A 14,858-nucleotide genomic window follows, 5' to 3' on the forward strand; every position below is an offset into this window, starting at 1 on the left:
CTGCTGCATGTACATGACAGTGTTTATTGTGGCAGGATGCTTCCCTGTTTTGGCACATTGGATAGTATTCCAAACAATCTTCCGTACTGTAAATGAATACCTAACTCCCTCTCTATTTGGGACACCGGCGGTGGTTTGTGCAACGTTTTCCCTTCCCAGAACTCAACTGGTTACCTGGATCACATTTCACTGTTGTCAGTGTTATCTTTGACACGTTTCATTGAATGTGTGTTTTCAGCTCATCCCCGCACACAGCTGTCTGCTTGGTTTAAACTGCTCCAGGCCTCTTTTTTGCTTTACTATATTCTGTTGATCAAAAGGCAGCTGTCAGTGGAAGTGCTTGTATATGTGTTTGTGCTGTTGCACATGTCTGCAGCCGCACAGCTGCTTCACGTTAGCAGCAACCTGGACGGAGTGTGCTCCATTCAAAAACCGGCACCTCCCTCTCTTTCTCCCCGTCCTTCGCCTTCCCTTTCGTCCTTTCACTGGTCCCCCTCTTTCAAACCAAAACATCCCCTGTGCGCAGTTAATTCACACAGCCGTTAAGTCAGCTGACGTGTCTGGAGGGAGGCCAGAGGTAATTCTACCCCAGGATCCAACCCCTGTCCTGGGCCTCAGAGTGCCGGGGTTCCCCTTGTGAGCTCCTCCCCGGTTCTTAGCCGTTGAGTTGGGTCTGGGAGGCTCTCCACACTGCACCCCAGACTGAAGTACTTATGAAGGTGATTTAAAAGGCCATTCCACCTTGTCCCAGGAGTGCTGTCCCTATTCTGCTTCCTGCTGCTTTCTGAAGAAGAGAGGGACTTCGGAGGTTAGAGTTTATTGGGTCACAGTAGAGCCCTGCCAGTCACCATTTAAGGTTCATTTTTGGACACTCTTTGACTTAATTAGTTGTTCTTTACACACACGCTTGACAATTTCCTTTACGAGCAGCTTCTGTATGTTAAATAGGGTTTAGTTGATGCATTGGTTTTTATTGTGACTTCTCTGAAATTCCCCAGAGCAGCTCTGTTTAGACTGGAGGCGGGTAACCTTTAATCTTTAACCCTGTCTGTGGTGACTAAGAAGAAGCCAAGGACACAAAGGAGACAAAAAGGAAGGTTCTTGCCTTTCAAGGACTCATCTGCACAGATCTCCTCACTCCTGCTGCTTTCCTTTTTGGGGCTTCCAGCGTGAGAAGATCAGGATGACCCAGGGGCGTCAGCGTGATGAACATTCACACATTTTTTTTTTGTTCCAGGAGAATTTCTCCACACGGCGTTCCTTATATGAAGGTTGGAACCTGCTGTTTGAAATGTCCTGTTTTATTTCACAGGACTGAAACGGTGCAGAGCCAAGTCACGTTTTCAGAGGCAACGTGTTGAACTCTGAGCAAACTTCATCCATCCACCCCGGGGGAGGTCACGAGGAGAAGAGAGATTCAGAGATAAATTCATTGTCTGAGGAGGATCTCGCTGAAACAATTCTCTTCTTAAACGGAGCAGCCACCTCCCCCACGCCAAGACAAAGGAAATATAACATTTCACTGACCAGGATTTCTGATGTATCCTCCAAGTGCTTTTTTCCAAGTAAAAAATTTCCATCCATAAAGCCCCGAGCATTTGTAGAATGTGTCACCGTCCTTGCTTGGAAAACTCTTGGAAAAGAATGATTTACCTCAATATTCTTCCACACACACGCGCGCACACCTTGGAGCCGGTGACTCGTGGCCTGGCTGGCTCAGCCTAACCCTCAGAGGAACGGTGACTTTAGCAAAGCTACCGTTCCCACCAGCTACCGACATTTCACAATTCTGACAGCTAATTCAAGCTCCACTCAGGGGACGGTTTCAGTTTAGTGCGTCTGATGCGTGTGCGTTTCGTGTACGTATGTGTGTGTGCGTGGCCGAAGCCCCGAGGCCATTTCCGTCAGGTGTGTGCCTGTCAGATGCACAGCGGAGTTTTTCCCCTCTGCTATGGCCATTTAGGGGCGTGACCTCTTATTTCTTTGTGCACACACACACACATTTATACAGACACGTTCAGCACCTTTAGCCGAGCCCCCCGGCCCTTCTCTGATCCTGGTGGCAGATGGAATTAGCAGTAATTACGAGCTCATTAACTCCAGCCTGTTCTGTAATCCCCTGTAATGCCCAAAATACTGCTGTGTGTGGATGTGTGTGTGTGTGTGTGTGTGTGTACACAAAAGACTGTCCATGCAGCTACTGCACATTGTTCCCCTCCACATCATGGAAACCAGACTGAGAGGAAATAATAATTAATGCCGAGGAAGAAATTAAGTTCTCAGTTTTAGAGCGCACCCAAAGGTGGGCTGCTTGAACAATCAAATTTTTTAATTGGGCCTCGTCCATGATTTACTGTATGTGTTTAACGATACAACGCAACGGAGGGACTGTTCTGGGTGGCTAATTAAAAGCCACTTTCAATGGCGGATTCGCTGTAAATTGCCCTACAAGTGCCCCAAGCATCCAGACAACCAACACCGTCGCACAGTTAAAAAGTGGTTGAATCAGTTATTTATCAGTGAGACCAAATGCCAGCGCACCCGCGTTTTATAGCGGCGCGTCTTTGATAAGAGCATATCGTGACACCGGATTGCGGCAGATGGCTTCGTAATTTATGGAAATAAGTACATGAAATAACGTCCACAATAAATCTGTCTGCAGCTCAAGTACAATAAAGCGTAGTCTTCAGCGGACGCATGTTCACACCGTGTTGCATCTGCACGGTCTCATGTGTCAGACTATCTCGAGGCTTTAAAGATATAACAAGTGCCTGCGGAGGGAATTCTTCCATGGCCCTATATGGTTCTGCGGTGGTGGATAATCCTATGCAGGAGAACCCATCTTAAAAACCTTTTGACCAAGTGTTTTGAATGTTCAGTCACCCGAGAAGGATATTTTCAAAAGCAGCTCAGTCTCCGCTTTTTTTTTTCTTTTTTTTTTACACACACATTCGAGTGGAAACTAACGATTTTATTGGGGCTGTTTGCTATTATCCACCAAGGTGATTCATAGACCTGTGTGTGTGTACGAGCATGTGTGTGTGTTTGTTTCCCGGTGATAAGCTGTTGAAGTGGTCCAGGAACCCACATTGTTAGCCATCTGTGCACACCAACCGTTTCTCCTTCATTCAGTCTTATCAGGTAGATGCTGAACCACACACGTTTAACGACAGCTCATGAGCGTAGCTTGATTTTTTTATTTTTTATTACAACGTCTCAGGGTTCGGTTTAAGACTTTTCGTTTCCCACATGGCCAGCGCCTCTGCAACTGTGTTGGTAAAAAGAAACACCGACGATGGGCGTGGCAGGTCACGCTGCACTGCGCCGCACTGCAAAGTAATCACTCAGTTGAGCGAGAGTGTGCGCTGATATGTGTTTACACAACTGTCATTGTGCGTATTTGTGAGAAAACAGTCGGTTGAGTTTACATCCTGTTTCATGGGACCTGAATAAACCTGTAGAGGATGTTGAAGCAGACAGCCGGTTGAGTTCCTCTTTTTCTTTTTGCAGCTGACCTTTTAGTTTAGTTCGTGTTTTATTCTGGCGTCAACATTCAGTCATCTTTACACCTGCTGCCACTGAAATGTGGGGATTTGAGGATGTGTCGTCTGATGAGTTTATTTTACCTGTTATTTTTTTATATATATATTTAAGCAGATGTGTCCACTCGCTGTCCAATTCAGTTGCCTCCCCTGCAGCTGTTTGCTTCCTCTACATGCTGATCCGAGATGTATCTGCCAACAGTGAGCTGAGCTGTAAAGACAGACGCACAGGAAAAGACAATGCATCTCAACCTATTGCCATCTTTCAATCGGAGCCTCAGATATTTAATCTTTAGAGGATTTAACGATTTCAGCAGCCCTTTCATGCGTTGCCCCCTCTCGTTTCTGAGCCGACTGTCCAGTGCCAGTCTGGCAGTGCCCTACTTTCCATTTGCCTGAGAAGCCATCCCTGCGACCAGCAGCCTGTCTGATTTAGCCATTTTGGGTTCTGCCATGTGACGCTGTGGATTTTAATAGGAACGGAAAGTTCCTGTCCACCGTAGGGCTCCAGACACACTTTCCATGCATTTACACAAATGGGAGAGACTTTGTCCAAATATCACCCTGGACAGTACGCATTTAACCCCATGGAAGGGGAAAAAAAATGTCGAACCATTTTATTCCAACGACATCTGTGTTATATTATTCACTAGACCTGTTAATGTTCCCGTATCATTGTGTACAAACTAACACCTCCCAGCAGTCCAACCATCCCTCCAACAAGTTTAATAGCTGTTCCACGCCAGCTCCTGATTGGCCACATTAGCTGCTAATGTTGCTAATTAACAGTGACATAATTAAGCATTCACTTTCACTTCAACTTGCTGATCCAGTGTAATGTGCCTGCAAAGATACGGACAGTATAATTGAATACCAAGATTGATAATGACATTTTGCTGCCTGTTGTTATGGATGTTATTGATGCTACTCCTTGGCTTTGCATAAGTGCACCCACATTCTCTGTAATGTCTATTGGCTATTCATCCGCTAATTAGTTGATTGTTTTTATCATTAATTTGTGTGAAGTGCAGTCTGCCTCCCTTTGCCATTTACTTCTCGTAAACAGACGGTGCAGCGAAGGCAAGAACTACTTTTTTTTTGTCTGTAAAAGTTTGACTCCACTCATCCCCAGCAACATTCCTGCAAATGGCCTCCCATGCAGTTTTAACAAATGTTTGTTTAGATGGCAAGCTTACCAACTGATACCGTTAAGCGCACGACTGGCAGGACTCCAGCTCCCAGCGAGCACTGCCCCCACAAACCGCAGGCAAAGCTGCTTTGTCTCTGCAGTGGGTTTTTCTTCCTTATGGATGTACCGTCTTTCTCGCATCACTCAACCTCAGAGAGGTCAGACAGAGGAGAGGAAAGGAGAGGAAAGGGTAGGAGAGGAATGGAGAGGAATGGAGAGGAGAGTGCTCTCTTAGCGAGCTGCTAAAAAGACCATTCACGGCGAGATCAGAGCAATTAGCTCCACAGTCTGAATGGAGGAGGAACACAGAAGCCTCTTAATAAAAGCCTGCCATTTAGCTCTGCACCAGCTATTCAGATATTCTCTTGATAGCTCGCGAGGCTCAGTGTTTGCGTGGGTGTGCCGACACTCTCTGCAGACCACTAGGAACAAAGAAGTCGTGTTTCTGTGATAGGAGGATGCTGTTTATATTGACCATCACGACCTCTATCAAAATGGCAAATGACACAGAAATATTTAAAATATTTTCTATTCCTTACTGTTTTTTTTTTTTTTTTTACCAGTGCAGTTATAGCATGAAACCACTTGTGCGCAGCTCCGGTTGACGTTACACAGTGCGGACATGTGGCATATTCTCTGCTCGGTGGGATGCTGTGGTTTGCACATGGTGCACTGAGAGGAAAAAAAAAGAAAACTGTCAGGTGGAAGTGAAGAATGAGCTTAATCAAGCGCATTCTTCACTTAATAGACATTTATTGCGGCCTAAATCAAATCAGCATTGATATTCGTTTCGCTTACAGAATTACTGTCAATAGAAATCATTTTTCAACGTCCCAATCTGTTTATTTTCCCTCCGGGGGTGTTCTTTTAGCCAATCCAAAGTCACAAAAGGCCAATGAAGTTTAACATCTGTCAGCAGGACATGCAGATGTGGCTATTGCCACGGGTTATAACCTGTATTTTAACAGAATCATCCATAAATTTTATTTTTTAATTGCCTTAAGTCTGGTGGTGCCTTGATTTAGGTTTGGATAATTAAAAGAGTGAAAAAAAAGTGATAGGGAAGTGATTCGTCTAGAATAGTGCTTGCTCTGAGACACCAGCTAATATGCAAAAGAGGTGACGGAGATGAATGTGGTGCTAATATTATCCCTCGTTCTCTGCAGCTGCTGCTGCAGAATGAAAACGATAAGGCGCGGGGAGATGTATAAGATGATCCTCTTCAGCGAGTGCATCATGTTCCTATGAAGTTGAAGAAGTTTTTTTTAATGTGCCATCCGCAGCCCTTCTCTTTCCACCATAGCGCTGTCTTTTTTTTTTTTAATGCCCCCCCTACACACACGCCTCTTTGCCCTCTCGAGTGTCCTTGTATTTCATCGCCCTCTTTTCGAACTCCCTCTTACTTTCATCTCACAGAGTAGAGGACCATAGAAGTGGTAAGAAAAGCTGAATGACAGAGGATCTGGCTTAGCTGCTCACTGGCCCACTCCTGTTGAGAATATCAGGGTTTTGGCGAGGGAATCAGAAAACTCCGTCTCAGCCAAAAGCCTTTGGACTGACTTCGGCAGACAAAAAAAAAAAAAAAATCACTTGAAGCTTAAGATCTTCTACAGATATCTCCTAAGCTTTTGGATCTTGGGCTTTCCTGCTCGCAGATCTGAGAACTGTGAGTCATTGACTCATTAAACATCATTTGTGTGGATCAGACCGACTGCAGTTCAGCTCATTGCCAAGGAGGTCTCACACACGCACCGAACGATCATTTTTTATGTTAATTTTGGCCCCGACATCTTCTCAAGTCTCATTTACTCTGAGGATAAGAGCAAAACAGCTTTTAATGAAATGTCCCTCCACGGCCTGATAGATCTTAGATTATTATTTTATGAAGCAATGCAGAGTTTCTTTTGTATGATTAAAAGACATGTTTTTTTTTTCCGCTTCCCTATCCATTATCAACACACTTACTTTCAAAAATCAGATGAAACCCTCTGTTGTAAATCCTGTGCACTCATCTATTTAACATATTTAGCTGCTGCTCTTCAGGACGTTTGACCTCTGACCGTTTCGCTCTCTTCTGTGGGTTCCTGTTTTCACATCTGCCCGGCTGAGTGACACCAAACCCAGAGGAGACGGTGTTTGTTCTGTTTTATTTTCAGTTCAGAGCTGAATTATTCATCAGTGAGGATGTTATCATTCACAGAGCCGCTGGTGGACAGACAGATAGCTATGAGGTGAATAACTGGATATGAAGTGTCTCAGAAGTGGAGACGAGCGGAGTTGATTCAAGGATGAGTGACACGTGCTCGAGAATGGTTCGAAGTTTACTGGTGCCATTTTTGCCCTCGGGGAAATCTAGTCATCAAGATCAGCTTTCATGGAAGGATTATGTCCGTCTCAGAATGAATTGTAATCGGTTATTGAAATCATGTGCCAAAATTAAAAGACATGTTTTCTGCATGCAACAATTTTCATTGTATGATCTACGCTGCTGTTTTCGCTCATAAAACAAACAAAAAAAACATCTTAAATCTTGAATCGAGTCATAAATGTTGCAGTGCAAATGTAAATGATCAAAATCTGTCTTTTCTCTTATGCCACATCTGATTTGGTTTACTTTTTTCGTAATGGTTTGTATTGAGACAAAAAAAAGGCCTAGGTCTGCTCTAGGGATGAGTCTGTCCTAATCTTGAAAGTCGCCCTTAATCTTCGCTCTGGCATTTAGACAGAGCTGCCTGACAGCCACTTCAGACGCGAAATCATGTCTGCTCTTTTTTGTGTCAGATTTATCCACAGGCTAGACAGCGAGGGCTCCCCCCGATTCCTGACATCAACTCCCGCAGGGTGCAGCGTGACCCATACAGGCACCCAACCGGAAGGCCCTCACGGCTTTCCCCCCACTCCGTCCTCCCGTCCTCCCCTTGTTTAACTACATATATGACCTCATTAAACAAGCCCATGCTCTTAACTTGATTTACAGTGGAGTAACAACATCAGTCTGACCTATTGACCCTAATGAGAGCGGATCCCAGCCGCCTAACTTCCTAAGGATGACCCATATAACGGATGCAGGCGCATGAGAATGCACATCCACGTACCCCAACACACCGCACACGCGTGCCTCTCCTTCTCCGTCCCTGAAAAGATCTGATCAGTCATTTCTTTATATGAGCAAAGTTAGCAAATGGCTGCATATTCTGTATCTTTCACTTTCAGGCTGAAAATGGGGAAGCATCATATGATACCTGTGTAAGAAAACGAGGCCACAGTTCAGTTACAAGTTTAATGAGCATATAAGAAGATGAAGTAAATTGTTACAAAAATAAGAAAGTAAAGGGGTACGTGAAATAGAAATCCAATAAAATAGTAAATATCCTTCTTAAAAACAACACATATACTGATTGCAACAATTTCTTTTTGAAAACTAACCCTTAATTTTTAGTCTGAATTATAGTAGTTTCATGAACGCACTCCTGAAACACACTAAACATCACAAATGGCTGATATGTAACAGTCCGCAGCACTGAAATACAAGTAGGGTGTTTACTGATTCATTCTTACTCTAACTAATAATAAAACTAGCCCACAACCTGCCTGTGTGAGGCACTCTCAGAACAATTTCTCCTCTGCCAAGTGGACAGACTTCACCGTCCCGCCACGGCGCTGGATGCACTCGTGGGCGCATGCATCGCTGTATATTCTCCTCGTGCTATTTTCGCATGTGTGTGGGGGCTGATATGATGTCAAGAGCACTCAGAATTTCAGCCTGCCCTAGTGTTTCAGCTCGTGCAGAGTGAAAGTTGGGTATTTAGAGCAGACAGCGTTTACTAAATGAGGTCTCTGAATGTTTAATCAAAAAGACAAACTGCGAGCCAAGCCCCTGGCGCTAACGAAGCTGCGGTGCGGTGAAATATCCACTCAACAGTGTTTGTTGTGCTCCAGTCAGATATTTGATACTTTGAGTGATCTAAGCTGGGGAAGACAATAAGCTGCTGTACGCCCTTGGAGTTAAAAAGGCTGACCAGTCGGAGGGGACTCACAGACACAGCCCAGATTTGTACACCAAAAATAGGAGCACACCTCTGTCATTGCCTCGGTTCAACCTAATTAGTGCACTATAGTAACTCATGCATTTAACATAAGCTGATGAACCCGTGCCTTTGACCACAGATGGCAGTGTATTTGTTAGATGGGAGTTTGTCTTCCTCTTACCTACTATACGTGATGTTATAACACACAGGTTCCCAGCTGTTTATTTAAGACCCACTTCCACAGTCTGGTCAGTTCAATGACACCACTAACCAGTGTTTATTTTCCTGTATTATCAATTGTGTGTCAAATATGTTGACCCATGATGTTGCTTTTAATCATGAGGTCATTTCTACCCGTGCAGCTACTCGTCTGCATTTCCACATGCTTTGAATTGTTATCTGATATGTTTTCTTTGTCCCGGTTTCTTTCAGTTGGGACGAGAGCAGTTCCATCAGCAGTGGACTGAGTGACGGCTCGGACAACCTGAGCTCCGAAGAGTTCAACACAAGTCCCACTCTGAACTCCCTCCCTACCACTCCCATCGGCTCCCGCAGAAACTCCACCATTGTGGTGAGTGACACACATTCTCACGCGCGCACACACAAGCCTAATGTAATGCGCACACACTCCGCTGTCGGAGATGGATGGATGAGAGGTGTGTCCGTGTTGGTTACAGAAGCATTGATGGAGCTGTTAATCCACTCAGGTGCTGATGAGGAGGTTGAATGATGTGTCGTACACAGAGGACACACACGCATACACTTAACAGGCAGCGGAGACAAAGGCCTGATTAAGTATTCTACACACACCAATAATATTTATCACTCTGCCGGGATCAATGTTTGCTGCAACAGATTCTCTGCAGACGGCGCAGCTGCACTGTTCCGGGAAGCTTTCGGTCTTAAGTGGCAGCTTTGAAAAGAGCGTGAAGATGATGGACTCGTGGCGGTCAATGATCCACCCAGCACATAACAGCCATGCCAGAGCTTTTAGGAGCTTCTATTATGCCGCTTATTTAGTCAATTGGAGGCTCTGTTGTTTAAAAGTCCTGTTCACAACTCCGCTTGAATCCTTTAAGATCCATCTGTAGCTACATGGGCTCCAGTTTGAGGGTGTTTCGGCAGACTGTCTGATTTAGGTCACACCTCCGCAATGTGGTATATGTGACTAATGTAGTGGGATTTTAGAGGGAGAGGGAGACAGTGAGAGAGAGAGAATCAGTGTAACCATAGCAACCGAGGCACAGGGATGCTGAGAGTGTGGGCCTTTGTCTTCTCTCATGTACTGAAGGACAGGTCTAAGGCAAAGCCATCTGCACACACACACACACACACACGCACACACACACACACACACACACACACACACACACAGACACACATGTGCACACACAGGGCCATCTGCAGTCCTGCATCCGGGCCAGCGAGCCGGAAGAACCGGGGCACCTCCCTCCACGCCTAGATGCAGGAGTCATGGCAACCATTACACCCCATGGCATCATCACCATGGCAACCGACCAACCATCACATCATCATGCGCCCCACATTGTCTGATGCACATGACTCCGTGTCTTTACCCCCTTCTGTGCTGATGTTTTTTTTTTTCCTCTGTCTCTTTGTGTCCCAAAACCATTTACCCCCCCCCACCCCCCCCCACCCCCACACACACACACACACGTCTGCATCACTCCACATTTTCTCTTTTCATTTCTGTTGATTTTTTAATTCCCCCTCATATGCAGCTCTGGCTTTGCATGCACTCCCACGTATCGTATAACATATTCAAGAGGGATGTGAGGGTGGTGAAGAGGAAGATGATGGGACAAAGGGAGCGCAAGCAAAGACGACAGTATGAGAGAGCATCAGATTAAGAGTGTAGCATACTGTGTGTAGGAGAGGGATCAAGCGCTGAAGTCATTACACCTTGTTTTACCTTCTCTCAGCTTCTGTCTGTTCATTGATTACACGTGTCGTGCCACACTATGTGACCATATGTGCATCTCGCCCCCCTCTGCTTCAATAATGAGGGAATGTGTGTGAGGAAATTGCAGTGTTTTATCTACAAGCTCTAACAGGACACACACATGGCCATACAGTGCACTCCCGCGCATGCCTCCTCTTTATGTCATGTGAACCTGCCCATGGGGTCTATTGGTTTTAATAAAAACAGGAATTCATCATATGAGTGCTTATGAGAATCACTGGGTGCAATGTCACAAACACACACACACACACACACAGCCTCATGTCCATGCCCCTTCCTGATGCATTGTGTAACTGTTGCCCCCCTACAGAGGAGAGAATAAGCTGCCTTGTGAAACTAGTCATATCCGTCCTCCCTTGGTGTCTCTCAGAAGACCTTGCCTCCACCGTAACCTTATTTTCACATTTCCTTTTGTGTAACATTTGACATTCTTCCTTATTGGATTATGTTTAGCCTGTGCTGTCTATTGTGTGTGTTTCATTTAATATTGCGTGGCGTATGTGTGTTTGTTATTGCTGGGCTGTTGCTTCCCCTGCTGTCTCAGTCCACTTCTCTTTTGAAGTTCTCCAACATAGCATACAGTAGGGTTTATGTAGACGCAGAGGATGAGACGTCAGTGAGTGAGTTTTAGGGCTGTGCGTTCCTGCTCGGATTCATGGAGATGAGGCATGGCCCGCTGATCGGTCTGAATCAACACGTGTAAAATGCTTACATAAAATACTCCGTTTTGTATAAATGTACCATTTTATGTCGATTATGAGAGTGTTAAACCCCATTTAAGGGTTTGACTTGCAAAAGCTAAACAGCCTCCTAGAGATATACAAGTAATTGCTCTCTCCGTGTTGTGTGAGATTACACACACTCCCTTCTCCCTTTGACACAGCGCATCTAATAGCCTCTGTCCGTCTCTCTCTAGATGCGGACCGATGCGGAAAAGAGATCTCTAGTGGAGAGCGGCCTGTCCTGGGACTCCGATGATAATAAACCCGGCCGCAAGAGCCAAGGCGGCGGTGTCTACGATACAGGAAGTCTGAAGTCTGAATCGGCCAATAAATGGAAAAAGACGCGGCCGCACGGGGACGGGCAGGAAGGAGGGAAGGGTGAACTGAAGAAGCCCCAGGCCCTGGGTCAAGGAAATGTGTTGAAGAAAGGAAGAAACCCACCGGTGGGAGTCACTTCCCCGATCACACACACCTCTCAGAGCGGCCTGAAAGTGGCAGGTGAGTGGAGACATTTACACACACGCGGTGACAGTAATGTGAAACATATATATATGTGTGTGTTTGTGTGTGTGTGTGTGTGTGTGTGGAATAGATATAGCTACACTTGAACTGATTTCATAACAGCAACAGAGTGACACATTGCCCCCGCTGTCTTTTAATATTCCTTCGCTCTCACAGTCTCACACCCACACACAGTCACAGACACACTCTCTCTTTGTCGCACACATTCATCCACAGCTGCAGCCCACCCTCCGGGCTTTTGGAAAGTGGTGCCATGTATCAAACGCCCATCACCACCCACACCCTTCCTGCCAGCCAACCACACACACACACACACACACACACACACACACACACACACACACTGACCAACAGTGTTTTTTCTTCCTATCCGAGCTTTATTTATGTGTTGAACAGAGTGAATTTATAGCACTAAAATAAAGGCCTTTAGAGAGTGAGTCTGCTTCTCTTAGCTTAGCTTAGTGTGTGTGTGTGTGTGTGTGTGTGTGTGTGTGTGTGTGTGTGCGTGTGTGTGCGTGTGCGCTCAAACCCGTCTGAGATTGTGCCAGCCTTGGTGAGAGTGTCACCCATCACACTTAACTAACACACACAAAGAGCACAATGATGGTGATTGTGCAGCTGCATTTTAAGCACACCATCTGTGTGCTGTTTACGTAAGCACGCACACACACTTACACACATATAAATAAGTGAAACAACAGGATATTATTTGTGGCGTTGTGTGCCAGTTTAGATAGTCGGGGTCTGTGTAACAGTCCTCTTTCTGTGGGACTGTCCCGTGTTTGCATTGCCAGCTGTTGAAATGACAGATATGCCAAACAAGTGTGTTGAAGCAGCCTGTGATCGGTGTGCCGCACTGTTATTGTTGTCGACGTCAGCCGTATGATTCTGTTATCGTGGCTACCCAGTCCTCCCCAGAGTTTGAGACTGGAAATTAAATCTGTTGATGCGGTGAAAACATGTTTTTGTAGAAAGTTTTTTGTAGTTCATCAGCGTGGAAGAGATGGTGAATTCAGCCTCGTGAGGCGAAGACCTTCTTAGAGCTGAGTTGAGTTGAGTAGAAAGTTGGTGTTGCTCATGCTTGAGCTCAGTTCATCACTGAGGTTTGGCTGTGCATCTGCGTGCGTCTCATTTCTGATGTGTCTGCATGTTTGTGGCATTATAGGAGACAGACAGTGTGTGACATTTATGAAGGAGCAGCAATATATTGAGTAGACGAGGACCGCGCTCAAGTTCCATATGTCTGCATGTAGAAGACGTACTATAAGCATGATCCACTATAAACCAACTATAGTGTATGTTGCTGTAGTTAGTCTATGGGATTAGTGAATAATTTTCATTGTGGTTTGACCGACTGATTATTTATGAATCTCACTGATGAATCATCAGCAGATAGACAGCGATAAAACTTAAGTGGTGTTAACGTCACTGAATGTCGCGTTGTGTCTGACAATCATTTCAAATTAAATATAAGAGAAAGGAGAGCAGCAACTCTGTGTTTCTGAGGAGGAAACATGCTAGCTGGGGAGCATGCTAAAGGTAAGGCTAGCTGAGTGGTTTTAGTAGTTAGTACTAAGGCTAAGCTAATCTCTTGGTTGAAAGTCACACGGTTGTGCGGTGGCAGCATGGAGGGGGGTGACTCCAGGACGCTGTTACTCACTGTTAAGCCTTCTTGAGGTGTCGCCGGCCTAACTTAACGAAAAACCCAATGACGTGCGGCATACGTACTGCTGTTAGCTAGGCTAGTTAGCCTGTGTCTTCTTGTTGGTTGCTAGTTGTTAGCTGACTGCTAGCCTGCTGGTTGGACTGGGCTTCTTAATGTGTTTGGCTTTGGATATTGGCACAAGGGGTTGTAACATCTTATCTTGTGTAATAATGAATGTGTCCATATGTTTATTCAAATAATTATAAAATAAATAAATACTGAACTTGTTCTTTGGTCATTGAATGAATTTGTTACTGCTGTTTCAGTGCTAGTCTTTCCTGGAAGAATAAACTCTTCTCTGTTGCGCTATCCTCTCTGAGGGTACTGTATGTAGTTGAATTTGTGAAGCAAAGGAATTTGAGTCATAAAAAATGGAATGAACTCAACCTGAGAATTAAGGAGTTAGAAATTAAATAGATTTTTTTGTCCTCTGAGATGTTGTTGGATTCTTGGCTCTGCTGTGTTTTTCTAGCTTTGAGTGTTGCCTCAGAACTAGAGGTGACACTTTATGGCTGTTTTTTTCAGTTTTATTTTTTGGATGTGTGGATGCACTACCTAGCTGCAGGTGTTTGTCATCATGTCAGCTCCGACTGTCAAATCCTTTCCTCGCATGAGTTCGAAGAGACTCACACCTGCAAGTGCATCCAGCCACCCTCTGCCACCGACGCAAACCCGTGACTCTCACATACACACACAAATAAACACTGCTACTGTGTCTTAACAACCACAAATATGGTGACACATGGTGACGTGTGATGGGAGGCCATGTCAGCAGAACTGTTCTGTCTGCCAATGAGGCGGTTAGCGTTCTTGGGAAAAATGGTGAGAATTATAGATGGGAATATTGGTGTGTGCGCTTCTATATGTGCGCATGCATTAGCATCTTCATTCCCTCTTTCCACTACTCCTCCCTCCCCTTCGGTGGTTTTGGAGTAGGAGACGAAATTTTGTGAAAAATGATTTCTCTGTCTGCCACTCTGTCTGAATTTCGCAATTTAAATCTCAGTTTTATCCGACACGCAGACCTCTTGCGTCGAGACGTGTCATGATTCACTGTCGCTTCTACACAGCACGTCGAGCTGTGAGCTTCACTGTCTCCAGAGCCGGTGTCAGTAAATCAGGCTTCATTTATGTCAGAAATGAACACGTATGGCGTCAGTGTTTCA

At 45.2% G+C, this 14,858-nt stretch overlaps 1 protein-coding gene across 2 annotated transcripts in view; it reads left to right on the top strand.

Moving 5' to 3' along the window:
- The window catches only part of LOC125011524 (neuron navigator 1-like), a 74,556-nt gene that overhangs the window by 45,291 nt on the left and 14,407 nt on the right, over positions 1-14,858 (top strand). For both annotated transcript variants that reach the window (XM_047590757.1, XM_047590758.1), the window contains 2 exons: positions 9,192-9,330; positions 11,660-11,963. In XM_047590757.1, coding sequence (XP_047446713.1) covers positions 9,192-9,330; positions 11,660-11,963 — 443 coding nt within the window. The remainder of the gene's footprint in view (positions 1-9,191; positions 9,331-11,659; positions 11,964-14,858) is intronic.

The sequence above is a fragment of the Mugil cephalus genome, chromosome 1 (assembly GCF_022458985.1).
Source record: "Mugil cephalus isolate CIBA_MC_2020 chromosome 1, CIBA_Mcephalus_1.1, whole genome shotgun sequence".
NCBI classification, from domain to species: domain Eukaryota; kingdom Metazoa; phylum Chordata; class Actinopteri; order Mugiliformes; family Mugilidae; genus Mugil; species Mugil cephalus.